Below are 27,503 nucleotides of genomic sequence, written 5' to 3'. Positions count from 1 at the left end.
ATGCTGCCGAGGCGCAGCTCGCTGACGGGGCTGGCGGTGGGGCTGTTCGCCGTGTACGTGGCGCACACCTGCTGGGTGATGTACGGCATCGTCCACACCCGGCCCTGCCTCGCCGCTTCCCGCGACGGCGAGGCGGGCGACGGCTGCATCCGGCCCTACCTGGCGCGGCGGCCCAAGTTGCAGGTGAGGGTGCGGGCTGGCTTCGTCCGCGCGCCTGGGCCCGGCCCAGCCTCCTGCCTCTCAGGCGGCCCCCCAGGACCGCAGAGCCCTCCCTTGCGCCCGGCCTGCTGGCCCTCTGTGGCTCGTCCACGCGTGTGAAGCGAGCCAGGCAGGGGTCTCCTGAGCAGCTGGGTGCCACTGAGCAGGACCCCGTGCTCCCCGGTGTGTTCAAGCCCGGGGGCGTAGCTGGAGGGGGGCGGAGCACCCAGAGCCTCAGCGTGGGGGGCAAGCGGCCCCTCCCTTCGGAGCCATTCCTGGTGGGGGGCAAAACGGAGCCGTATGGGAGGGAGGGGCTGCTTGCCCCCCACGCTGAGGGTCTGTGTGCTCTGCCCCCCCTCCAGCTACACCACCATTCAAGCCACAGAGCTGTAGCCAGAGGGTGGGCCGGGGAGGGCCCATCCTCACTCAGCACTTTGCTCACTACTTATGGGCCTTTCTCCACACTTGCCCTTTAATTTTGCACACCACTGTACTTAGCACCCACCCTAAAATGTAAACACGTAATGACTTAATTGCCCACCCTAAGAAACAGTCACCCACCACCTTTTGGACTCCTGACTTCGGGCCTGGCGCAAGATGCCCCTTACTATCCCGGTCCCAAGGCCCTCCTTAGCCCAGCGATCTTGGAAAGAGTCTCCACGAGCAGCAGGCCCTTGATGTTCCATTGCGTCCTTTTGCAGCCCCAGGACCAAGAGTTATAACTTTTGTTGGACTGTAGCTGTTCCTTCTCTGCTACTAAATCCAAAGCAAACAGAGGACGAATTGTCCAGTGCAGCTGTTTTCAGCCACTGGGTCATGACACACTGGTGTGCCACGAGTGGTCTGCAAGTGTGCCTCAGGGGTTTGGGGAGGGTCATTTATTAGTAGGACTGTTGGGGCCCCCACCAATGGCATGCTGTGCCTTGTGGATTGTCAAAAACCCGATTGACAATTTCATTACCTTGTCAGTATGCCATGAGACCAAACAGGCTGAAAATCACTGGCCATAGTGAGTTGTCTTCACCACTAGGGGTTTTTTGTTTGTTTTTACCAGTCAGAGACTTGAATGACTCATCTGAATCTTTCAGGAATTGTGTGTCCTCCACTTTCACCATGCTGTGTTTTAGGGGACAGACTCCTGAATCTAATCAGCTGTTTCCAACCATCAGCTGTTTCCAACCATTTTCTTCTCACGGTATACTGATGAGATGCTAGAATTGTCAAAGCGCACCATCCATTTTTGACAGTTGACAAGGTACACCACACTACCAGCTAGGGGCATGCATCCCCCCAAAGGCCTTACTAGTATATGACCCTCCCCCAAACTCCCACAACACACCTGCTGACCATTCGTGGCATGCTGGTTGTCGCTGGTCTCCATAAATAGGTTGATACAACTTATGACCCACTGAGCTGAACGTAGAGTACATATACATATGTTGTTGAATGTAGAGTACGTGTTGAGGCCATATATTATGCCTGCTAGGTGCTCAGCAACATTCCTGCTTCTGCGACTTCAGGCAGCAGCCAACGTAGATATTTCCTCTCCCTTTTCTTCAATTTGATTAGAGCCTTTGTATGGGTGGGACAAGTGGGCAGTCTGTGGAGAACACTCATTGGGATTAAAGGGTGAGTGATAGGATTTGGGAGCCTATTCCTTTTCAGGGCCAGCAAAGTTCAAATCATGTTCGGTAACGGAGGAAATAAGTCTGTGCAAGTACTAACTGTTACTGTTTCTTTTTCAGCTAAGTGTTTACACAACAACACGATCAAATATAGGTACTGAGAACAATGTCGATCTGGTTTTGAATGTGGAAAATTTTGATGTTGAGTCCAAATTTGAGAGGTATGGATTTATTTGATCATTTTATAAAAATTGTACCCTTTAGAAAGTATGGATATGATTTAGCCAAGATTAAGTGCTTTTAAACTCCATTTTAGTGCAAGAGTTAAACATGTGCTTAAATCTGTCTCATTGAAATTTCTGGGTCTTAAATGTGCTGAACTTCAGCCAGATTGTTCTAATTTTCATGGAAGGCTTTTAAACTACAGTATTGGGCACTCACACACCTTCCCATTTTAAGTATGTATAAAAATCTCTTTCACTTTAGTTGGACTTGCTTCTGAATTAGTGTACTTACACTGTAGTTCTAAGTTCATTTATTTGATCCCCTCTGGGCAGATGGTTCAGATGTGGGATCTGCAAATCTGGGCTTGGCTTACTAGCCAATCCATAAAGTTGGATAGAATTGGGCCCTTAAGCAGCTCCCATGCCTACAGTCTAGAAGTATTTCTAAAATGCCAGTAGTACTGTTTGATGTCAAACTGATATGACTGTACTCCAGTGGTTTTCAGCCAGTATGCCATGGCACACTGGTGTGCCGTGAGTGGTCCACAGGTGTGCTGCTGGAGTTTTGGGAAGGGTCATTTATTAGTAGAGCCATTGGGGAATGTGACCACTACAAGCGTGGTGTGCCATGTCAGTTGTCAAAGAAGCAATGGTATCCCTTGACAATTTTAGCACCTTGTCAGTGCTGTCAGATGGAAAAGGTTGAAAATCGCTGCTGGACTCCATGATTATGACCAAGTGTAAATATTTATATCATGTGTGTTTATTTTTTAGAACAGTGAATGTATCCGTACCAAAGAAAACACGGAATAATGGGACATTGTATGCATTCATATTTCTTCATCATGCTGGAACTCTGCCTTGGCATGATGGCAAAGAGGTGCATATAGTAAGTCCTCTGACTACATATATGATCCCTAAACCGGAAGAAATTAATCTTCTCACTGGAGAATCTGTCACTCGGGTATGTTTTTTTTGTTCTTGTTGGTATATTTGAGACATGCAGGTTTTCCCATGAACCCCCCCCCCCAACATGCTTGGAACGTGCACATGTTCCTTTCAGTACTGACAACCAGAGCTGTAACAATAATTTCATGTAGCAGGTCCCATTTGTTCTGTGAACTTTGGTAGGGGAGAGGTCACTGCAGTTGCATCTTTTTTTTCTGTGTACAGTTATGTACAGTTCTACTTAAGACCAGAACCAAGTCTGTGCAAGCCAGATAAGACACTTTTGCCTCAAGTTAGTGCAGAACCTGGCAGCTCAGTATCCTACTAAAGATGTCACTCCTACTTCTAAGTTTCCTTGTCTCTTCAGCTCACAAAGAAATTAGTTTGTCATTTACTCTGCTCACAATGTTGAGGTTTCTCCTCAACTATGATACTTTCCTGATGTTGTGATTCTGCACAGAGGAATGATAACTTTATTTAACTATTCAGATCAGAATGTAATGACTCTGCTTCTTCTGAAGCATTTGTCCCATATGGTGGCAGGGTCCACTATAAGATTGTAATGACTGCACATTAAAAATGAGAAAGGCAGAGATGAGTCCATCAGGCATCATAATCACATTAATAGCTATATTGTAATGTTTCTGCTGTAGCCATTATAAGTTTTTTAAATATCTTCTGCATTTTATTTTGTCTCATTTTTTGTTGAAAAGCAAATTGAAGCAGAAAAAAAGCAGACTTATGCCCTCGATGAGCCCGTCTCACACTGGAGATCCAGGCTGACCCTAAATGTTATGGTGGAAGACTTTGTATTTGATGGATCATCACTCCCTGCTGATGTACACAGATACATGAAAATGTAAGCTCATGTTGATATTTTTCTGCTGTTCGTCTTGATCCTAATGCAAAAATTGTTAGGCTATTGAATATCCCATGAATAGTGTACTACCACAGATTAGGGTGATGCATGCAGATTTGCTGTCAAAAGAGACACTACTTGTTGAATGATTATTTTTAAGTCACAGTGCTGCCATTGCCCCATTTAAAAACTGCTTTTGCCGAATGTTCTAGTCTTTGAAAATATGTTTTAATGAGTTTGGAATTTTGCAATTCTTGTATCACCACTACTTAGCATGTTCAGTTCAATAGAATGTGGTAATATTCATGTGAGAGACTACAAAATTTTAGATATGATATGGTGGGTAGATTATTGGATTTGAATGTGGGTACAAATCCCCATGAAGCTTGCTAGGTGACCTTGGCCAGGTTAATCTACCTCAAATTGTTGGGGTTGAAGTGGGATCATAACTCTTTGATACCCTTTGAGAAAGGTGAAAAATGATCTGTTTGTAGGATTTGATTTTAGAGACTTCCGGCGTTTGACTATTTATCCGGGCGGCATTGCAGTCAGCAATTAGGCTTTGCAAAAGGACCACTTTAACAGGACAGTTTAAAACCAATCCTTTGTGCCTCACCCCTAAAAATGAAGTTGTTAGTTCCTGTTGCCACAGATACTGGTAATCCATAACCATCTTTTAACTCTGTAGTTGACAGATTGGAAGTTAGGCTAAGAGGCTGTCAGTTGTTGACCTCCTAATGTAGGAAAAGCTGTGGCTTGCTGTTACTGAGTAAGATCATTTGGGTGGGGGAGATGCACTTGAACTTTAGATTCCTTCATTTAAACTCCTTCTATTTCTGGCTGCTGGTTTGCATTTATAGCTGGACCTGGCAGTATGGCATTTATACCTTGTTACTTATCCAGTCTTTACTAGTGTTCTTAGAATATTATCCGCGTCCCTGGGATTTGGTATCGATTCTTCTGTCAATTCTGGAAATCAGAGCATAAATAAATGTGACAGTATTTATACATTCTGGGGCCCATAAATCCTACATTGGGGGGACTGGCTCCCAATGATCACAGTATCCTTGACTATTATGGAGTTTGTCTCGCCTGCTCTCAGGCCATGTTGGCTCCTCCTGACTGTACCAGAAATGCTGGCAGGCACTCTGGAACAGACAGTTCTTGAGCAAATGTGCCATGTGCACAGTCTGTCTTAATAAATATAACTATAGATACACACACACACAAAATGGAGGAGAGTCTTTGCCTTTTTCTGCTCTAACACTGTGTCTAATTAGGTCCAGCAAACTTCTTATAAAAAGTTTTTATAAGAGCTGTGCAATCTAATTAGATATGGGGAAATCTGTATAAATATCCTCATGTATGATTTTTAGATTTTAAAAATTTAGATTCAATTTTTTTATAGCATTGGGCTAATCCCACACTGGGCCCCTTCAACCTCCAGGCCAAGCTAAAGTGTTCCTTCCTCTCTCTCATTCTTTAGCCCTGTCTTTATACAGAAAGATGCATATAAGAACATAAGAACAGCCCCACTGGATCAGGCCATAGGCCCATCTAGTCCAGCTTCCTGTATGTCACAGTGGCCCACCAAATGCCCCAGGGAGCACACCAGATAAGAAGAGACCTCATCCTGGTGCCCTCCCTTGCATCTGACATAGCCCATTTCTAAAATCAGGAGGTTGCACATATACATCATGGCTTGTAACCTGTAATGGATTTTTCCTCCAGAAACCTGTCCAATCCCCCTTTAAAGGCATCCAGGCCAGATGCCGTCACCACATCCGGTGGCAAGGAGTTCCACAGACCAACCACACGCTGAGTAAAGAAATATTTTCTTTTGTCTGTCCTAACTCTCCCAACACTCAATTTTAGTGGATGTCCCCTGGTTCTGTTGTTATGTGAGAGTGTAAAGAGCATCTCTCTATCCACTTTATCCTTCCCATGCCTAATTTTGTATTTCTCAATCATGTTCCCCCTCAAGCGTCTCTTTTCTAGGCTGAAGAGGCCCAAACGCCTTAACCTTTCCTCATAAGGAAGGTGCCTCAGCCCAGCAATCATCTCAGTTGCCCTCTTTTGCACCTTTTCCATTTCCACTATGTCTTTTTTGAAATGTGGCGACCAGAACTGGACAGAATACTCCAGGTGTGGCCTTACCATAGATTTGTACAACGGCATTATATTAGCCGTTTTGTTCTCAATACCTTTTCTAATGATCCCAAGCATAGAATTGGCCTTCTTTACCGCCGCCGCACATTGGGTCGACACTTTCATTGAGCTGTCCACCACCACCCCAAGATCTCTCTCCTGATCCGTCACAGACAGCTCAGAACCCATCAGCCTATATGTGAAGTTTTGATTTTTTACCCCAATGTGCATGACTTTACACTTACTTACATTGAAACGCATCTGCCATTTTGCTGCCCATTCTGCCAGTTTGGAGAGATCCTTCTGGAGCTCCTCACAATCACTTCTGGTCTTCACCACTTGGAAAAGTTTGGTGTCATCTGCAAACTTAGCCACCTCACTGCTCAACCCTGTCTCCAGGTCATTTATGAAGAGGTCATATATAAGAAATCAGATAATTTTAAAGTTGTAATGGAATAATTTGTTACAAGGCTACTTATATTCACAAAATATCCATTTAATAACCTAGGGTTCAGTTGGGCAAGACGGTGCATTATCTTCCAATTTTATTTATTGATCAACTGAGCAACAGAGTGAAAGATTTAATGGTGAGTAACAGAATATATTGTATTAATCATGTTGTTTCTTTGTCTGTTATTGAGTAATCTTTTTGTTTCTGCTACAGCAGGTTGCTCTATAAAAGTAAAGTTGAAAAAAATCATGTAAGGATACTTCACTTCTTCCAGGCACATGTGGAAGGAGGAACTGAATAAGACTGTGAATGGAGCCTTTCCACCTTCCCTCCATCTCCTGCTTGCCCTTTGCCATGCACTTTGATGCACATTGAGCATCTGTTTAGTGCTTTTTGAGTGTGCAAAACATTTCACATGTATTTTTTACATATAATCCTTACAACAGCCCCATAGGTCAAACAAGTACAGTCAGTCCTTGCTGTCTATGCATTCTGTTCCCACGGATTTGCTTATCTGTAGGAGCAAGAGTGTAACTTGCCTTGCACTATCCACTGCCTGTTCTCAGTTATCTATAGCATTCACGGCCATTTTGGAGCTATCCACTGCTGGAATGCTGCCTCCCCCCATTCCCCCACCTACCTCTACGCTGCTCAGTGGTCCACATGACCACCGAGCAGCGGATTTCCAGCCAGTTCTGGGCTAGCACCCAGTGAACACCAGCAGTGAGCCAGTACACACTGCATAGGATTGGGCCCAAAGTTAGCTAACCCTCCCCCTAACCCCACTGATCCCGTAGGATTAATGATTCTGTATCTACTGAGTTTTCCAGGAACCTAAACCCAGCAGATAATGAGAATTGACTGTATTATCTCCATTTTGCAATTGGGGAGTTGAGACTGAGTAACGTCCCCAAGCTCCTAGTAAGAATTCATGGCAGAGGCAAGATTCGGACCAGTCCTGATTCACATGTCAGTCTGTTGACCACTTTACCAATCAGTCAACAGTCAGTCAACAAAACCTTTATTAGGCATAAATACCACTTTACCAGCTCTCCATTGCAAGACACCCAGGCCTTGCGCACCTTTCATGGTATCTTTTGCAGTCCTGCCCCATGCTAGGACCATATGCGCAGGCTGCTTTGTGCTTTGAATGTTAGTGGACTGCTTGTGCCCCACCCCCTCCAGGGAGGAATGGGGTTGATAATTGTCACTTTATTTTTTTTAACCTCCTGCCTCTTCCCCAAAGAGGCTTTCAGGGCAATTTACAATACTTAAAACACTAAAACCGTTTTAGGCAAAGACAATTTTTAAAAAGTTTAAAATGGCATGGCAGTAAAGACAGGAGGAGGATAAAAACTAAAAACTGTAGCATCAAATATCGATAAAAGCCCATCAGAATAGATAGGCTTTCACTAAACTTATAAAGGATCTCAATGTCTAGGCCAGGTGGACATCCTGGTGTGCTGCTACCCTGCCAGTTGAGTCATTGAGAAATGGGAGCAAGTCCTTGGAAGATGACTGAAATGTATGGGCAGATAACATGGGAGGAGGTGGTTTTTCAAGTATCCAAGTTCCAAGCAATATGGGACATATGGGACCCTCTTGTTCTGGATAGCATGCTGGGCACTATCTGCACCTGGCAGAGGATAGAGCGTTCAAAGGCTCCATTGAACTTTATAGTGACCTTCTCTGGCTATGTGCTTTGTATGGTACATATCATGTTGAAAGCACATGCACTACACTGTTCTAAGGTAACTGGAATGGTTCAAAGGATAACCGTTTCTAGATGTAAATAGTCCATAGTATAATACATGTAGCATATAGTTTGGGAACAAGTGAAAATGGTAATCTAATGCAGCCATCTATTAACCAGTTTAAATCTTGATGTAAAATACTTGTTGAGTTTTGTTCTATGTTTTAAACACAGATTATAAACCGATCAACAACTGAACTACCACTTACAGTGTCATATGATAAAATATCCTTAGGAAAGCTCAGATTTTGGATTCACATGCAAGATGCTGTATATTCCCTGCAGCAGTTTGGTAAGGCCTCTATTACTGTTGGTTTAAAGGGAGGGATGGCAGGAGAGGGCAAAGGACTTTATAAAGGGGTTAACTTTGAGATTTCTGCAAGTGATTCTAATGAACTCAGTAAAGGTCACAAGTGGTTCTCTAAATACTCCTCATTGTTGAATGTTCCTGTTGTAGTGATCAGGTTTAAAGACACCATTTTAAAAACATAATCACACACAGCAAATGTGAAAATGCTGGACAGTAACGCATCAGTCTACATAGGGAGGTTGACATGTTTTTCTACATTTTAAAAGTTCAACACAAATAGGAGAATTGCTGGACAAAATTCAGGCTCCAACTTAGGCCTTTTGGACCAAGCAGGGAGTTTTTGTTAATGGGAAGGCATTCAGCAGATCCTCCACTTGCAGTCTGAAGCCGCATTGTGTGAACAAGGCTAACGTTTGTGCAAGAATTACCTTAATGTTGGCAAAGTGCTGTTCTAGATTATATTTTATGTTCTCAATAGCCTATAACGGGTGCAGTCCAGGTAACACAGACTTTTCCCTTTCATTAGCAGAAGGTTGATCACACCCAGTATGTGCATCCCTTGGCCAAAGTGCATTTAATAATGCAGAATTGTTTGCAGTATCTGTATTGTGTAATGTTTGACAACAGTCAATGTTAGCAATAAAAACTTGTGATTTGTTGAAACTTGGTTGCCATAAAGTCACACTGAGATTTAAAGTCCAAGGGATGGTGACATCATTCAGTGGTAAAGCACATGCTTCTCATGTAGAAGGGACTATGTTTGACCCCTGGCATCTCCAGGTAGAACTGAAAGAGATCCTGTGTGAAACCTTGGGGAGCCCCTACCAGTCTGTGCTGAGAATACTGATCATTTCCAAATGTGCGCAGCCTTTCCTAACGCCTGTCTTGGTCCTTTGGCTGACTTTCCTGAGGATCAGCCAGGACTTTACCCTGGCAGGGTTGAGGCACAACTCTTCCTCAAATCAAGATCATGCTAAATAAGGATCATTGATCAGAAGGCTGTGGCAGTGTGGGGAACTTGCATATGTCCTTCCTCTAAAGCCTTGCAAATTTGGATATCCACCCTTGGCATAATCGTGTTTACAAGCATATACCTTCCTGAAAATAAATTAAGCTTAACTGCTCAGTAGCTGAGCAACCTGAACAGTCTTTTCAAACCCTTCTCCAGAACATCTCTCCCACCAGTGACTTAAACATGGGTGCAGCCCACACCTTGCCATACACTTTGTCCCTTCAGGAACCTCTCCAATCGGGATGTAACTTAGTACATTTAACCAGTATAACTAAGTCAAGCCCAGGAAATTCCTGGTTGCACACCTAGGAGATGTTCCATGTATCATTATTTATCCAGGAATGTCTTTGTATTTCTTGTCCAAAGCTATATAAGTACTCCTGCTCTGAGAGCAGAATGTTGGCATTTACTTTCCTTCTGAAGGCATCCATGTTGTCCATTTAGGTAGTCTCTCCCCCCAGTGCCGACTTCCTCTCTGTCAATTTGTGAGAGGGTTTTCTCACTTCGAGAGCCTCCACAGTAGCAACTTTCACCACCAGAGGAGCTACTTTCTCTGTCCATCAAGGGGCATCTTTTTGGCTTCATTTTTCCCTGGGGCCTGAAACCATGCAGCCTGGCCTATCTTCACAGAAGGCTATTGTACCCCTGTCTACCCATCACATTAAGAATAGGTTATTCCTCTTCTCCTCTCTCCCTCTATTTCTCCTAACTCTTCCTCTCCTCTAAAATCCTCTATTCCCCAGTATCTTTCTTAAATCTCCTGCTAATCTTCAAATTTTTTTGCCATTGGGTTGTGTCTGGCAGACAAAACTCAACCCAGCTGGCAGCACAACTGTCTGGGCAGTTTGACACTTTGAGGTTGTTTGCTCTGCTATCCAGTTAAAGGCCCCAAAATAGCCATACACTGCATTTCAGCTACTCTAGTTATAAATTCCCTAATTGAGATTGTTTGTGGTGGCATATTTTATTGGTAGACATTTGTGTACAGTGTTGGCAATAACACTGACCTAGATGGATCAGTATAAAGCAGGTTCCTACCACCAACATAAAATATAGGTATTATATATACCTCTTACTTTTAGACTACTTATCCATTTAGTGCTGTATTTTTTACCCTGTCTGGCTTACTTGGAACTCTGCAACTTCCCAACAAACCTTTCCCAGTGCTGCTTGCTGAGAATTTTACCTAGAGATGCCAGAGATTCAACCTCAGATCTTTTGCAAGCAAGACATGTACTCTTGACATTGAGCTGTAGACCCTTCCTTAACAGTAAACATGGTTGTTCTAATTCAATAAATATAAGTATTGATAAAAGATAATGATTGTAGTTTTCCATTAACACTACCTGCCCAATGATATAACAAAAGAAAAAGCATTTGATGATTTCACACCTGAGCTGCTTAAAATGGTAAGAATGTCTCCTTTCTTATAAATCTCATACTATCCTTTTTCTTCTAGGCTTTTCAGAAAAGGATGCCGATGAAGTAAAAGGGATTTTTGTGGATACAAACCTTTATTTTCTTGCTTTGACATTCTTTGTAGCAGCATTCCATGTAAGTGGATCACATGTGTTTAATTATTTGTACATTCAGTTCTTGGTATCCGTGAACTCTGTTCCCACAGATTCGCCTTTCTGTGGAACAAAGAGTACGACTTACCTCGCGCCATTCACGATCTGTTTTTGCCCAACTGTGGCCATTGTAAAGTAGATCCAGCATCCATGGCGGCCATTTTAAAGTCTTCTGCACCAATTTGATTTTCTCCCTAATGCATTGATCCCATTTGATCAATGATTCCATATCTGCAGATTCAGTATCCGCTGGATTTTCCAGGAACCTAACCCCCACAGATGTCAAGAATTGCCATCTTATGGAAGTCATGTAAGATATTTTGGCCTGCTTAAAATAGTGCCAGTTCTGTTTGACTCTAAAGCAGGGGTAGAGCAAGAGACATCATGCTGTAGTGACCAGAGTGTTGGGTTTGGATTTATCTCCTGTACTAAGCAGGAGGTTGGACTTCATAGTCCATTTCCAGGTCTTATCCACTCTCAATGTGTGAATCTCAGCCTTGGGCAAGCAATTCTAATTTGCATGTAAGCTGTGAAGCCAAAACAAAGAATACAACTTACCTCGCGCCATTCACGGTCTGTTTTTGCTCATCTGTCTTTCTTTGCCCATAATTCTTGGAGGAAGGATGGGATATAAATATTGATAAAAGTGGCAATCTATGCCACACAAGGCTCTTTAAAATAAAAGCCCGAGCAAAGCTCCTTGGAATATCAGTTATATTCCAAGCAATTTTAGTCCTAAATGTAGAGAGGAGCTCGTTTGAGAGAAATCAGACTGCTTGATGTGTTCAGTTTTAAATTAATAGTGCATCACACAATTTTGTTTGGCAGCTTCTCTTTGATTTCCTTGCATTCAAAAATGATATCAGTTTCTGGAAGAAAAAGAAGAGCATGATTGGCATGTCAACAAAAGCAGGTATGGCATATATTTACTTTGTTAGCAGAGCCCGAGGCTTTGGTGTACACCAACAGAAACCATGAACATTTATATCAAACCTGAACATCTAACAGTTAGTAAAATCAAAGCACTGAAAATGCTAAAGGTCACTTTCCAGTTCCACCTTGTGGACTGAAAGTGTGGTAGAACAAGGCTGCTTTAAGTTGATGTCTTAAAAATAAAGGAGGCCTTAAAAATTTAGGAGGCCCTCAATCAGCAGGCTTGGTTAGGAAGTTGGTTATGAAGAGACAGTGCCACCAGCAGAAAGGCCCCAGAATGGGCAAAAAAAAAATAAAGGGAGAAGCAAAGCATTCATCATTACTGCATAATAACATAATGTGAAGAAACCCCAAATCTTCTTTTCTTGTGAGCACTGGTTACTATTCTGCAGCAAAATGCTAGGCAGTATCATCTGAAATAACACACATTTCTTGGGCACCAGGATGCAGGTCTCTTGTTGTCTTGTGTGCTCCCTGGGGCTTTTGGTGGGCCACTGTGCGATACAGAAAGGTAGAATAGATGGGCCTATGGCCTAATCCAGTGGGGCTGTTCTTATGTTCTTTCTTGTGGCTGTTTCTACTTGGATAAGCACACATTCAATTTTACAACAAATGAATTTCTCTTGTAATGTCACTAGCTATTGAGTTCTCAAAACGATAACCTTCTTTTCAAACCCACAATGTATTAACACGAGTCTCTTTTCCACAGTGCTCTGGCGATGCTTTAGTACCGTGATAATATTTCTTTTCCTCTTGGATGAGCAAACAAGCTTGTTGGTGCTGATTCCTGCTGGCGTTGGTGCAGTAATTGAAGTGAGTTGTTCACACATCTCTGTATGTGAAGTTGTTACCAAAAAGGCTGTTTTGTTTAGGGGAATTAGTATATTAGCCTTTTGGAAACTCTTAGGATTGCAGGCTGGATAGCAAGACAGCGTAAAGCAAAGAGATCCCTTGTTTAGCTTAAAAAGGAGACTGGGAGAAAGGTAACTTTCAATCAAAGGATTATATTTTTATTGCAAAAACACACAAAGGTAAACATAATACACATGGAGAATTGATAAGTATAGATTTCTAGTACTTGTGTCTAGTGTACCTAGCTTATGGTGGCTGCATGTGCTATGTATTTGGGTGCATCCGAAAAGGAATCAGAAACGGATAGGTTGTAGGGAAGTATTTAGGGGTTCCTTAATCTGCTAAACCTAGTTTGCTAACTAAAGATGGGGGAAGAAGGGAGGAATAGATAGGGGAGGAAGTTTTAGACGCAAGATATATTTACCTGTCCGGGGAGTAGTTGGATGGGAAAGAGTCCTAGGAAGAACCACTCCCGTGGGAGGACAGCCAGAGAGAGAGAGAAAAGCATGTGCTCTGAGCTTACTCTTAAGGGGTTGTCTGACCTGGAAGCTGATCTAAACTGACCGGAAGTATCCCAGAGCTGTGCACATGCTCAGTATACACACAGTTACACGTGTAGTATGTGATGAACCGGAAGGAAGTCAGCTTACCAGCCAGGCTTACCTTCTGGGGGAGGGAGGCAATTTGCATAAGGTGCTTAAAGCTACAACAGAAGAACAATAGACTTCATCCTCTAGAGGTGCATGCTTGTTTTGCATAATCAGGAGACACAGTGATTACATTGACCTGCAAGGAAGTGGGGGTTGTGTAATTCATGTGCTTGTAGCTTGACCATGGCCCTTGGAAACATGTGCTGGGGGAGGAGTGACCTGCTTGCTTGGTCTGTATGATCCAAAATAACATAACCAGATATAAAAACACAACTTGGAAGGGAAAAGGGGATTTTCTCGTAACAGGATTGGCCCATGTCTGTTATATGCAAGCCCAGGCAGCTCAATTCTCAAGGCAGCTTAGCAAGGATAGAGATGCAAGCTGACTGTTGTTTTTAATAGATCAAAACCTAGTGGTTAGTCTCTTAACTGGTTTGTAGGTTGAACTGATTTCCTTTGTTGCTTTTATATTCTATCTTTCTGCTTTGGTGTTTTGATAGTAAAACAAACAAAACGGGTTTTTTGAACTGACAGATATATGAGTTGGATAAATAGTGATGATGACACCTAATTATTAAAATCGTTTATTATTAGTATTTAATGTAAACAGTTATGACCAGAGTTGTTTGAAGTTCAATTCCACAATCTAAATACATAATAATATTGTATCATTTATTCTGCTGTTTTGCATAATTCTGGTTTTGCTAGTCTTGGAGGTTGAAGATCTGTGTCGGGGCAATGAAGCTTCCCCCCCCCCCCCCGTGCTGGAAGTCTTGTTCATTTCCCCTTTTGGCTCTTGAGATTTCAACAGGCACGACCCACACACTTTCAGGCATATCTTCACCATCATGTGGGCTAGAAACATTCATTGTCTGTTTTGATTAAGTCTGTCATTCTCAGACTTAATCTGAGAACCAGATTACTGTAACATATGCCACATTCTGCAGGTTTTCTGCACTCTCAAGTAATAGTGTCAATAATCCTACAAACCAGTTCACATGTTACTCTTTGACTTTTCCCCCTTTCATGGGAATCGACAGCTTGCATGAAGTGAAGCTTGCTGTTTTCAACAGCTGCAACTTTTGTGTGCAGTTTATTGTATTTTGTGCTAAAGAAGTAGCCACAGTACATTGTTCTGCTCATGCTACACTGGTCACTTGAATAGGTTACTCATGTGAGAGGAGGGAGCAACAGGGAAAGGTGTGTGTGTGTGTGTGAGTTGACTTTCTAAAATATCACATGGGGAGTCAAGATTTCTGTATCTGTACCAAGCATAACTTGATCAAAAGGAGAGAGCGCTTACCCCACTAAGGTCAGTATAGTTTACAGTTGTTTCCAAAATTCTCAGTTCTCAATAGTGATTGATCCACAAATACCAGAATTGGTGCTCTCTCCAGAGCTTAATTGATCTAATAGTAAAGTACTGTATAATTGAAGTGTAGTTTCCATAAATAAAAAGCTAAGTATATAAATTTAAAAATAAAAAATGCAGTAAGGGAAGGGTATATGCATGGTTTATTAAGCTAGCATTTTACTTCCTAGCTCTGGAAAGTGAAGAAGGCATTGAAAATGACAATTGAATGGGGAGGCCTGATACCATCATTTAAGGTATAGTATGATTTTTTTTAACCTGTATATATGAGCTGCTTCACCCAATTCAAAACCATTTGACTTCTAGAGTAGCCCTAATTATAGCATGTGCTTTTAAGGACCAAATGATCCATGGTGGTTCTGATGTTTTTGCTTAAACAGCTGTAGAAAGCTCCAAGTTTGAACTGGAGCTGGAAGCATTGGGGATTAATCTTCCCCTTCACTGTGTCCCTGACCTTTAATGGCACACTCATACATGCCTCTGGAGCTCCTGTCTTCCCACAGAAGAAAAATAGCAATACCTGTATTTTACCTACTGCAGAGCTAACAACTTTGAGCATGAGGCAGATCAGGAAAAAAAATTAAACACCCCTTCCCCTGAGGCTCTACTGAGATCAATCAATCAATCAATCAACAGTATTTATATACCGCTTTTCAACTAAAAGTTCACAAAGCGGTTTACAGAGAAAAATCACATAACTAAATCGCTTTTGCGTTTTAGTGCAACTAAATTGCTTTTGCGTTTGAGTTATGCGTTTGACATAACTAAATTGCTTTTGCGTTTGAGTGCAAGATCCAATTTGCACTCCATGGCAGCTGCTTTCAATTAACCATTTTTGAACATTTGATTATTGATCTCTCGTGTTGCATATAATAGGCCTTAAACAGAAACCATTTCACACGTTATATTTTTGCCTACATAAGTCAACATAACTATATAGGTATAAGGGGAATTAATTCTGTACCTCAGCAAAATAGACAGGCACATGACTTTCACTCTTGATAATGCGCAAGTTTTTCTCTGCTTGAAGAGGTAAAATTATATGTATGAAGTAGCCCTATGTAACCACACATATGTCTTATGTATGGGTAACTTGCTTGCTGAGAGAGAAAGGTTGGGATATAAATTCTTCAAATAAATAGTTTACTTGGAGAGCCACTTTGAGAAGCAAGTGAGGGGAGGTTAATCAGTGCCCGCATCCTTCACCCCCTGAAATAGACTCTGAGCAGATCCAATTGATACTTTCTCCAGACTTTTGCCTCTAGGCTTGGAGCAGGAGAGCCAAATGGCACTGTATGCTAAGCTGCGCTGCCACACAGCTCTTAACAGAAGCCCCGCCCAGCTTTGCTTTTGTGTTCTAGAGCTTGGCGATGAGGATGATCATTAGGGCTCCGCACACTTACAAGGGAACTTAGGGAGGGACTTAGCTTAGGGAACACTGCCACAGGACCTCCAGTTACCAGCCTCTGCTCTAGCAGCCAGTTGATCTCATAATGATGTACATTTTCCCTCTCTGAAATCAAGACTATCCCACAGTCAGACGTTTCTCATGCTTTGATACATTATTGTGCCATCCATATACATGGCACTTTACAGTATACATGTGTTTAGTCATCCTAACTCCTTTTACTCTTGTGTCTTGTATAGTTTGGCACATTTACAGAGTCTGAAAAGAAAACTGAGGCATATGATACACAGGTAAGACAATCTGTAACAAAATTTAATGTACATTTTAACTGAAAATAACAGATTTTTTAAAAATGGGTTTTCTTAGCAAAGAGCTGATGTATTGACATGCCTAGACACTGTATAAGAGACCCACTTTCAGCAAGCAGGAAACAGACTGGGGCAACCACAGCTGCTGCTATCAGTACAAAGCATGACGTTATCCTCTTCCCACCCACCCCCTTCCCTTACCTCTAGATCCATGCTGAACATACCTTCAGATTGCCTCCTTCACCACTTTTTAGCGAGGTGGGCTAGGAGGAGGCGTGACAGGCATGAGTGAATTTTACATGCTGCTTCAGGCCTGGAAACCCCCACAAGCAAGGACAAAGCCATTCTTAACAGATGCCCTATTAGAATAAACAGGGATATTTGTGAGTTATCCTTATGAAAGCATCACCGACCCAGATGCCGCTTGAAGAATCTTGGGTTGTAATTTATCTGACACTGATTCTGGAGTCAGGTTTTTGCAATGAGAACCTGAAGCTGCAAAGTGTCCACCCTGTCCACAGTCTTGCCCCAGATAGGAAGATTGGTGATTGGATGACAGCTATCCAGGGTTAAGTGCTAGAAAAAAATGATTGGTTTTGAAGCATCCAATGCCTTCTGAAAGGACACATTAACAAACCCAGCCAGAATGATTTTGGCTACAGAAATAGATTTCACTTGCAGCTGGTCATCTGGGTAATATCAATTGAACATCTTTCCCACAAATTGACAAAAGCAGTACCTGGAGGTATGGCAGGGGGTTCCCCTTTTTCTGAGTATACACCTGTGATTGGTAACCTCTTCAGTCTAACACCAGGGTCCAAGAGGGGAGAACTTGTGTGGTTATTGGGATGTACAGTTCTTGGGAATTCTCAACTACTTGTGTGGGAAACATGGTAGTGGGGTTATGAACACAGTATCCTGCCTCCTGGATGTTCCTGTAGCAAAATTCCATATTGTTGTATGAGTACAGGCGTTGGGTGAACTGGGCTTGGTCTTTAAAAAATAAAATGCACAGATTTTGCACCAGGGAGGGTCCTATTCTTCTGCAATGTTTGCTTCTAAAGATTGTCTGATGACAGACATGAAAGCCAATTCGATATTGTGGATTCAGTATCTTGGATTGGGGAGACGCAAGTTCAAAAACCTGCTTAGCCAGGAAGCTCACTAAGGAATTTTATGCCTAGTTATGGGCCTCAGCCTTGTCCACTTCTTGGGTTTGTCATGATGTAAAAGGGGAAAAATCCACATACAGGACCTTGTGCTACATGGAAGAAGAGTGGACACAAATGTAATAATGGAGATATGAGTAGAATTGGGCAGAACATTCTTGCTTGTTTTCTCAGGCCATGAAGTACTTGTCCTATTTGCTGTACCCATTGTGCATTGGAGGTGCAGTTTATTCACTACTGAATATAAAATATAAAAGGTAAGATGCTACTGAATATTTCTGAAGAAGTTTGTTATCATAGCCTTCTACCACTGGCTTGTAAGTCAAAACACTTGGTTCGGTTGGAAAAAATATTTTGTTACTCTGAGGATAAGTGTTTGGTTTGTTTTCATTTTCCTTTTGTTTTTTATTACTCTTTAGCTAAGAATTTGGCTTCTCCTTCACAAATAATTTACATTTGGCCACTGGAGAATAAATACTGGGATTCTGTGGAAAGAGAATGACCCAATTCAGAAGTCGCACCAAATTATGGTGCGGTGATTGGAAATGGGCTGCAAAGCTGCTTCAAAATGAAGTTTCTGTTTGTGGTTTAGAGGCAACCAGAAGTTAGAAGTTACCATAGGGCCAAACATGCAGGACATGTTAATTGCATGATTGGGGAGGGGATCTGTGAAGTTAAATAGCAGCCCTGGTAGGTTATCAGGACCAAGACTGACTTTGGGGAAGGTATAATTAACCCTTTCCTACCCTGCTGTGGTTGAAATGAAAATTGAACCGCTGAATCTGCTATTAGCTTGGGAAAGAAACAGCCATTGGCACCTTAAGAACTGCTTCCCCTCCATGTGAATCTGCCACTCCTTTTCAAGGAAGCTGTCCTGCATGTTCCATTGTCTTCCAAGGTCTGATTGGTATGAGAGAGGGCTTTCTCCATGGCGGCACCTACCCTGGAACTCTCTGTTGCATGAAGTTGGCCTCCTCTCTGCCTGTCTTCCAGTAGAAAGTGAAGATGTGATTATTTTCAGCAAGCACAGTGTGACATTCATTGATAGAATACAAATACTTATAAAATCTTGAAACAAACTTCTTTCTATATACACGATTTCTAATTACATAGAAATTGTACCTGAATTTATTCTGCCTATCTGTGTTTTTAAGGAGAAAAGGGCTATTTAAAACACATACACAGTTCAACCTTTCTATTAAGCGTTCTCATTCACCTTGTCCATACTAAAGTGTCCTTTCTTTCTTGGTAGCTGGTATTCCTGGTTGATTAACAGCTTTGTCAATGGTAAGTGTATGGATTGTTCTTGTTGTTACTATTGCTACTACTACTAGATTTTTTTTGGTCAAAGTCAGATTGAATTTTCTGGGACAAAGCATGTCTGAAATCTTCTCCACTTAAAGCTAAGGGATAAGGGAGTAGTATCATATCTGTGTAAACTGCTTTGTGATCTTTTAATATGCAAAGCAGTAGTAATGATAATACCTAGTGAGGAAAAGCAGTAGTAATGATAATACCTAGTGAGGTGGCATCTAACTGAAGCCCAGTGGGACTTGTTGGTAGGATTGTAGCCTCAGTGTTTCCCTCATGTCTTCTCAACAGTCTTTTCTATAACTCTATATAGGCTAATGTGCTCATATTGCAGAAAGAGAGGAGAAATTTGAAACTGAGGCAACAGCTTCCTCTAAGTCCACAAAATGACCTCATGACTTAGGGTAGATTTGAATAGGGCCTTTCCTGGTTTCCAACAGAGTTCCTTAGCTGCTGCATTAGCTACACTTCAAGTATGGCATTGGGTACTGTACTAGAAGTCACCTGCAGGCTGGTAGTGGCAACTTCTTTACTCCAATGTTTGAAAGAAAATGAACTAGGTCTCCATAATCTCCAAAAGCAGTTAACCTGCTACTTAGTTTCACAGGTAAAATTTAAAGATGTTACTTGGGTATTGCAAGTTGGTTTAACATGCGTCTCAGTTCTATTTAGATAAGTTGAATGAAGCAGTGGCAGTAGAATAGAGGAAGCATGGACATTGTGACAGTGAAGATATGGATATAAGAGAGACTCTTATCCCAGGCTTGTAAAATAGCCACTAAGCTATGATGAGTAAGAATTGCTGCCCAGAGAACAGCCCTTTGTAAATGGATGAGAACAGATTTTTTTTTTTTTTTGGTCAGGCTGTTGATGTGTCAAAAATGACTTGCATTGCTATGCAAGTAAAAACCTAGTAAAAATGTTTCTGGACTGACTTTGATCCACCCACATGATTTTGGAGGTTTTATATGCCACAATTGAGGTACAAGCTCAGGTACAAATAAATAAAATGTGTATGAATTCATTGTCTTTGTATTCATTGTAATTGAGTTCATATTTTCTCTCCCAACAGGAGTATATGCTTTTGGATTTCTATTTATGTTGCCGCAACTATTTGTAAATTATAAGGTAAATGTTCAGGTTTGACAGATTTTAACTTCATTTTATCTAAGCCCCTTCATCTCACTTGGTATATGTAACACGTGTTTTCATTTCTTTTAGATGAAATCTGTTGCACATTTGCCATGGAAAGCATTCACATATAAAGTAAGTTAATTTGATTCTTCAGGACTTCTTGTTCTGAGCCATAAATTTCAATTTACCTAAAATATTGAGCGATAATAGGTGGATTTTAATGGCCAGAATGATACCCTGCCAAAAAAAGGGCGTTGGGGATAGTCATCTGGCCTACACGGAGAATGCTTTAGAAATTCAGAGCTTTAGAAATTCTTGAAAGTTAATACAACTCTTCTCTGTATCCAAGAAACAACTTCAGTAGGCTCCTAGGTTTTGCAATCAGGTCACAGTCATAAAATGGTTTTTGGATTGAGCTTTGACGTACCCCAGCAAAAGGGACTTAGCCTCAAACTGCACTCCTCTCCTCATTTTCAAGTGAACAGTGACACGCCGCTTTCAGGATGGAGGAAGACTAGCCTATCTGCTTCTATCCTACATTTGAGGTTCTTTTTAATTTCATTTAAAGTTTCACTGAAAAAATACAGTCGTGCTCTGCTAGCCATTCTGGAACCCCCCACGGATAGCTGAATCCACAGATACCTGGCACACCTGCCTCATCCTCTGGAGGTGAGGGTAGCTGTGCTTCCCTTGTCTCTGGTGAGTCTTCTGAGCCTTGGAGAGACCACACATGTCTGCATATGGCCTCTGTTGGTTTCAGAATGGTCGTTTAGGCCAAAAAAGGTCACTTCCGGTTTTATAAAAAAAAAACTAGAAGTGACTTTTGCCCTAAATGGCCATCCTGAGACCTGCAGAGGCCACTGGCAGATGTGCACGGCCTCTCCAGGGCTCAGTAGACTCTCCGGACGTGAGGGGAGTACAGCTCCCATTGCCTCTGGGAGGGCACGAGGTGGGTTAAATCCACGGTTAAATAAAACTGCAGATTCAGGGGCCACCCTGTACTGAAGAATGACTGTTATGTACTTGAAAGCTTGTTTTGTTGTTGTTGATGTACTGCTCATTATAATGCTGCTCACTCCTGAGTATTTCTTGTTCCTTCCAGGCATTCAATACTTTCATTGATGATATTTTTGCATTTATCATCACGATGCCAACATCTCATCGACTGGCATGCTTTAGAGATGATGTGGTATTTCTGGTCTACCTTTACCAAAGATGGTATGGATTCCTCTTATAATTTTCTTAATAATTGTTAATTTTGTTAAAAATGCAAATTGTAGTAACTTTGTATATTGTGCATGTATCAAAACTGGTTAAGAAGGAACAGTGGTTAGTGTCAATCACAGTTAAAGTTGGTGCCTGTGTAATGGCAGAGGGAGTTTCATGAAAGAGAGGTCATAGGAGCTGAACAGATCAGGAATGTGCCAGCCTTTCATGGGGTGTGTTGATCAGCACATGTGAAATCATGCTGCTCATCATTTAGAAAGCTTCTCAAGATTAGTCTCTTTTTTTCTCTAATTTTTTTATCATCCTAAAGCTTTCTGTTTCTACTTTTTTCCTGGTTATTTTAGATTGGTGGTTGCTATCCTTCTGTGCTCCCTGTAGTCTCCTTTGTCTATTTTAGATTGTATGCCTGCAGGCAGAGATTGTTTTGCACAGAACCTAATAGATTTTTTGTACTTGAAAAATGAAGAGGTGCCCATTCCCAACATTCTGTCACACTGAAGTGTGATCAGGAAGCAGAGAAAAGGATGGGTTCTGCAAACGGGAGCAGGTTGCAGCATTGTGGTTGGGGTGAGCAAGGAGCATAATTACAGTGCAACCCTGTGGACCTCGAGTGCATCTTTTAATTTTCTTCCATATAAAGAAATGACTCACTGTCATTCATTCTGAGAGTGGAAAGGTAAGATAATACTGCACTTGGAGACATTGCTGTGCCATGTGAGCAAAACCTGACAATGAATAGCCCAGCCTCTGCAAAAGAAAAAAGAAAGAAAAAAAAGTTCACCATGATGGTGAGGGAGCAACTTCCTCCCTTATGAAGGCTGGGAATGTTCTTCACTTCCTTTCTCAGTAGACAGGGACTCTTCTGGGTTTGGGCAAAATTAGTCAGGCATGTTTTGAAACATCAGACTTGACTTTACTCCTAGGAGCCATTGGTTTTCCATCCCTTCCTCTCCCTATCAGATTTGACAAGTGTGTAATTATGATGACATTTGGAAAAACGCTGTACTGCTGTTGCAATTGGATTTGTGAACCAAGTACTGTATACAAGATAGAGGTTGTGATAGTTTTTTATGAATGTATGTATGGAGGGGTTCTGCAAGGAAATGCAACTGTTTCTTTTTCTCTGGAAGGCTTTATCCTGTGGATAAGAGCAGAGTGAATGAATATGGAGAATCGTATGAAGAGAAGCCGAAAAGAAAGCCCCACAAAGAATAATTTCAGATACTCTTGGAGTCCCTTTGGACAGATACTGGCTGCATATATTGTCTTGCTTCTGAGAAGAGACAAAGTAAAAGAGTATTCTTCAAAGCTTGTGACAGAAATTAATGGACAATATATCATCTTCATTGCCAAAATATGTTTTGATTGTGAATTTAATTTTTTTATTATTACTATTTTGTGTTGAAAGAGGCTGCCAATATTTCTGCCAGATTTCATTCTAATTAACATTTTTAATTTCTGTGAAAGTTTCTGCATAAAAATTCATGTCTGTTCTACCTGATGTCTTGAACCCACCAGAAGCATAGAACTGGGCTGCTACTCTGGCTATGTGTGGTGAGCCCTTGACCTCCAAACTTTATAGTAAAAAGCTTTTATATTATATTGGACCAATCCCTGGGCACAGTACAGCAAAATTTAAGCTTATTTAATTTCTCACTGGTTCAGTAGTTATTTTTGTACACAAAGCAAAACACTTTTCTTCAACCCTAGACTTAGAATCGCTTGATTCTTCCCAAACTATTTTTCTTCCCAAATCATTTTTCTAAGATGAGAGCCATTGTGCTGTAGTCAAAGACCTCTTTTAAAAAGTTTGTAAATAATATTTGCATGACACACTATTGTGCCAATTGTACTTCTGCAGGGAAGAACATAGACCTTTTCCTTTCTGTATTGACATAAAGCATAATGTTGGAGTAGGTTGAAATAAAATGAACAGAAAACTATCAACAAAATTTATTAAGGAGGAAATTGTATTTAAAAATTGCTGGGAAGGGAACTCTTAACTTTCCAGTTGCCGTAGCTTTTTTTGGTACAGGGGCATAACCTTTTATTACTATCCTTTTTATAAATTTGAATGCTTTATTTACTAATCAGGTAATGTTAGTACTCTTGAAATAGAATTTAATATAAGCATGTTCAAAATGCAAGAGGAATTGACTTCTGGAAGAACTTTAAACTATTACATAAAATGTAATAGGTCTGCAATCCTCCATATACCCTGTTTTAGGCTAATCTTCATGGACTTCAATGGGATTTTTACTCCTGGATAAAAATGTATGGGATTGTTTAGTATCCCAATCCAGAACCCTGTGATCTATGCAGTTTCAAACATGGAGCTCCAATGCATGTAGATAAGAGAACTCTGTGGGCGCATTGGACCACTTGCATTGTAAGGGATCATTAGATTGCAGCAGAGTCCTGCCATCAGCGCATCTGTATGCATAAAACTTATTTACTTAGATGGGACTTGTGCTCTTAATGATGTCCTTCGTTGCTAAAAGATATTCCATCTGACTATACCTGCATGCTTCCCCACTGTAGCACCCCAAAACCAAGTGATGATTAATTTTTAATACATGTCAGGTTACTTGGCTTGGGGTAGTTGGCAGATAATGTTCAGTAATTTTTAAATTGACAATATTGGTTCCCCCAAAATCCTTATGTACTGGCTTTACTTTCATTTGCTTCTGTAACAATTACAAAACTGAGGGGAAAACATTGGACAAGAACCACCTGGAGTCCAGCCCAGCTCGGTCTCAGTTTTCTTCCCCACTGGAAACACTTATCTTTCATTTAAGTGGGTGGGCTTGAAAGCATTTCACTTTGGCTGGATGGTACTTGCTATGTTTAGCATCCAAAATAATTTTTCACACTTGATATCTAAATTTGGGTAATTTGTCTCTTTCTTTAAACATTCCATCCCGCTTCATATGGTTTCTCTTGAAAGCCATAATATTTCAAAGTACTATCAAGTACACTATCAAGCATTGGGGTGCTTGGATTTTTTAACTTTTCCATTGTTCTGTAATTATCTTTCAACAAAGTCATGCTACTGTGTCGCAGGTAAACTTTGGCTGAATTACACCCATATTTTTGGTTCTTTTTTGGCCCATTGAATTCAGTGGGAAAGACTTAAGCAATTGCTTGAAAATCTCACAATTTTTGGGCCCTAAAAATGTTCTTAATTATGGCTGAATTGTTCCCTGTCTTTTTAGAGCTCTCCTGTAAGGAAGAAGGGACTTAGTTTTTTTTAAAAAGAAATTAGACCATTTTTTCTTTACACTGTAACTGAGGCTCCCTTTGTTTTTTCCAAACTAAAGAATACCTTCTTGGAAGAATATTAATATTGCCTGTTTCTGGTTGGTGTCTAAAGTACAGAATAACAGTGTTTAGCTAAATAACTTGCAGTGCAAATATTGTTTGATTTAAATGGGCATTTTTGTTTTTAAACTTTTAACTTTAATGAAGGTTGTATTTGGTGACATCTGTCCTGTCAAAGCAGAGAGACCTGGTTAGCCTCTCATCCAGTCAGTGATCTTTGTTTTCTTCATTCTATGTACAAATAAATGTTTATGAGAACAACTTTAATGTATTGGTCCCTTAAGCTCTGGTTATAGTGGTGAAAATTTTTGGAATCTTCCTTACTACAGTTCCAGCTGATTTGAAAATGCATGTAAGGCTGCAGAAAATTGCAGGAGTTTCTTTTGTAAGTACATTTGACGTTTTCATTGTGTCTGAAACTTATTAACACTGGAGAAAATCCTGGATACTTGCAAATTGTGAGTCCTGTGTAAAAGCTGGAGCTGATGTAAAGTCTAAGAGTGTGAGCCATAACCCAGGAAGGCCCTAGTTCAAATCTCACTGCATCCATGAGATAGATCTAGGCATTGTACTATCTGTCCCTATCTATAATAACTCACATTGAAAGAATCGGTGAGAAGAATGTATATGAAGTACTAAAGGTGTCTTTTCCTGTCCCCTTCCTTGAAGGACTTTAGAGCATTATATAAATATGGATAATCTCAGTTTATCCTTACAACCCTGCCCCTGTTGTTTAGCAAGTTCTCTCATGAAACTCTCTTCAGTCCTAAGTTTCAAACTATACACATAGATTGAGAGGAGCCTGACCTGTTTGCACAAATGCCTCCTTTTTAATGGAGTCCTGTCAACAAAAGAATGGCAAAAGTAATATTTTTATAGAGTTTTATCTTGATAATTCTTACAACAAACCCATAAGGTGGGCCAGAATTATCATTTCCCATGTCATGGATGGGGTTACTGGGGCTGTGAGTATTTAATGATCTGGGACTACCTAGTGAGCTTCTGACTGAGCTGATTTGAATTGGGAACTTTCCAGCCCATGTTTTTAGATACTACAGTAATTCTCAAGAAGGAATATGGATTTTCCTGGTCAACAGGCAGGAGTAGAGTGGGAGCTCTGTGTTAAACTCAGTTAAGCTGTTCTTTTCCTGTTTAGGGTGTTGTGCCTTTTTTCTCTGTTTAGGGGTTTTTGTATTTTATAACAAAATGAATAACAATCACAATAAAGTAAATGCATTCAAACCAAAATAAAATTCCCCTCCTCCAAAAATATATACAGGTGGGACATCGATATTCACTGATTTGGCATCCACTGATTTGATTCACCACTGATACAGGGTTCCACTTTTAAATGCCTTGTAACAAGGAAGAAGCATCAAAATCCAATCTCCTGCCCTTATGCTGTTAATCTGCACTGGTTGCAAGCTTCTCAGGGTTAAAGATAATTTTAAGACCCATTTCTGGGTTTCTTGCTCCTCCACTGTTGCCCCAGAATGCATTGTATAGACACTATATACTGCAAAGGGTGAATAATGGAATCTAATGGAATAATTTCATAGTTTTCATTATTCCCCCAGTTCTAGTGGCTGACTGTGGTATAGCATCTACACTAATGCATTCAAAGGCAACAAGGACGAACAAGAAACCCAGAAGTGGGTCTTTAAAGCTATTTTTCGACTGATTTGGTATCCACTGATTTTTTAAAAAAATCCACTGTGGGTTCCAGAACAGAACCCCAGTGGATAAGAGGCATGACCTGTATACAAACATAGCTATTCATAATACCCAATTCTACAGTAGGAGCTATCAGTCATTGGCATCCTTCAGTCTTGGAAGACTATGGTATCGCGCTCTGAAAAGTGGTTCTGGAACAGAGTGTCCTCTCCAGTGCGTGAAGCCTGGGTAAAGTAGATATGGATGATAGACTGTTACCCATGCAGCAAATCCCCCCTCTCCACATCGCTGGAATGGTCCAGTGGAAAGGCAGAAGCCTATACAGTTGGTTCCAGCGGCGTCGCAGGAGTGGCCAGAACATGACTGTGTTCAGCTATGAACTGCCTCAGGGACTCCAGCTCTGGATTTTGCCTCGAGGTTGACTCCTGAAGCCTTTTCCATAACTGGATGTAGCCACAAGGCAGTGGAGGCTTGGAATCAAAGTTTTCCTTCTCTCAGATGAGCTGCCTTCCCAGGCTAAAGGGTCCCATCTACCTGGTGGCTGTTTAAGCCTCTTACGACAAGTACAGCCAAACCGAGGGCCTATTCTTATCCCCAGCCCCCAGGGTCCCAGTAGGAGGTGTATGGTACAATTATTCAAGTAATTAAGTCCAAAATAATTCTTGGACTTGGACAAAATGAAAGGATGCAAGCTAGCAGAGAAGCTTCACCCACTCCTCCGAATGAACCAGTTTTATGAGTCAGTTTTCTGCTGAATCCATATTCCGTAGTCTGAAGAACAAGCTGGATATCATGCAAGTGAAGAGCACATTCCAACCTGGCACCCAATTAGTACTGATTATGGTGCAGTCCTTGTGTAATAGTTTTCTATTGTTTTCCCAAGTACCAGCCACAGGGAAAGAATGGGATCAGGTGAGATATGTGAGCCTCTGCTAGTTGAAGTTGTCAGAAACTTTTCTTCAAAAATTAAGTACCATGTTCCCACTTGTTTTACATAAGTCATTAGACTTGATGGCATTATGTAGTGAAGACCTTATGTAGCACT

At 41.2% G+C, this 27,503-nt stretch overlaps 1 protein-coding gene across 1 annotated transcript; it reads left to right on the top strand.

The window, feature by feature from the left end:
- Window positions 1-25,046, top strand: CLPTM1L (CLPTM1 like). The gene is made up of 17 exons (XM_066626095.1): window positions 1-183; window positions 1,944-2,044; window positions 2,822-3,011; window positions 3,709-3,854; window positions 6,511-6,589; window positions 8,381-8,498; window positions 10,988-11,082; window positions 11,928-12,012; window positions 12,742-12,845; window positions 15,077-15,142; window positions 16,554-16,604; window positions 17,966-18,048; window positions 19,044-19,078; window positions 20,175-20,230; window positions 20,324-20,368; window positions 21,339-21,454; window positions 22,594-25,046. The coding sequence occupies exons 1-17, from the start codon at window positions 1-3 to the stop codon at window positions 22,676-22,678; spliced, it is 1,638 nt and encodes a 545-aa protein (XP_066482192.1). The 3' UTR covers window positions 22,679-25,046.
- Window positions 25,047-27,503: the final 2,457 nt, after the last annotated feature.

The sequence above is a fragment of the Tiliqua scincoides genome, chromosome 4 (genome assembly GCF_035046505.1).
Source record: "Tiliqua scincoides isolate rTilSci1 chromosome 4, rTilSci1.hap2, whole genome shotgun sequence".
Classification (NCBI taxonomy): domain Eukaryota; kingdom Metazoa; phylum Chordata; class Lepidosauria; order Squamata; family Scincidae; genus Tiliqua; species Tiliqua scincoides.
This window is presented reverse-complemented; position numbering and strand designations above follow the sequence as displayed.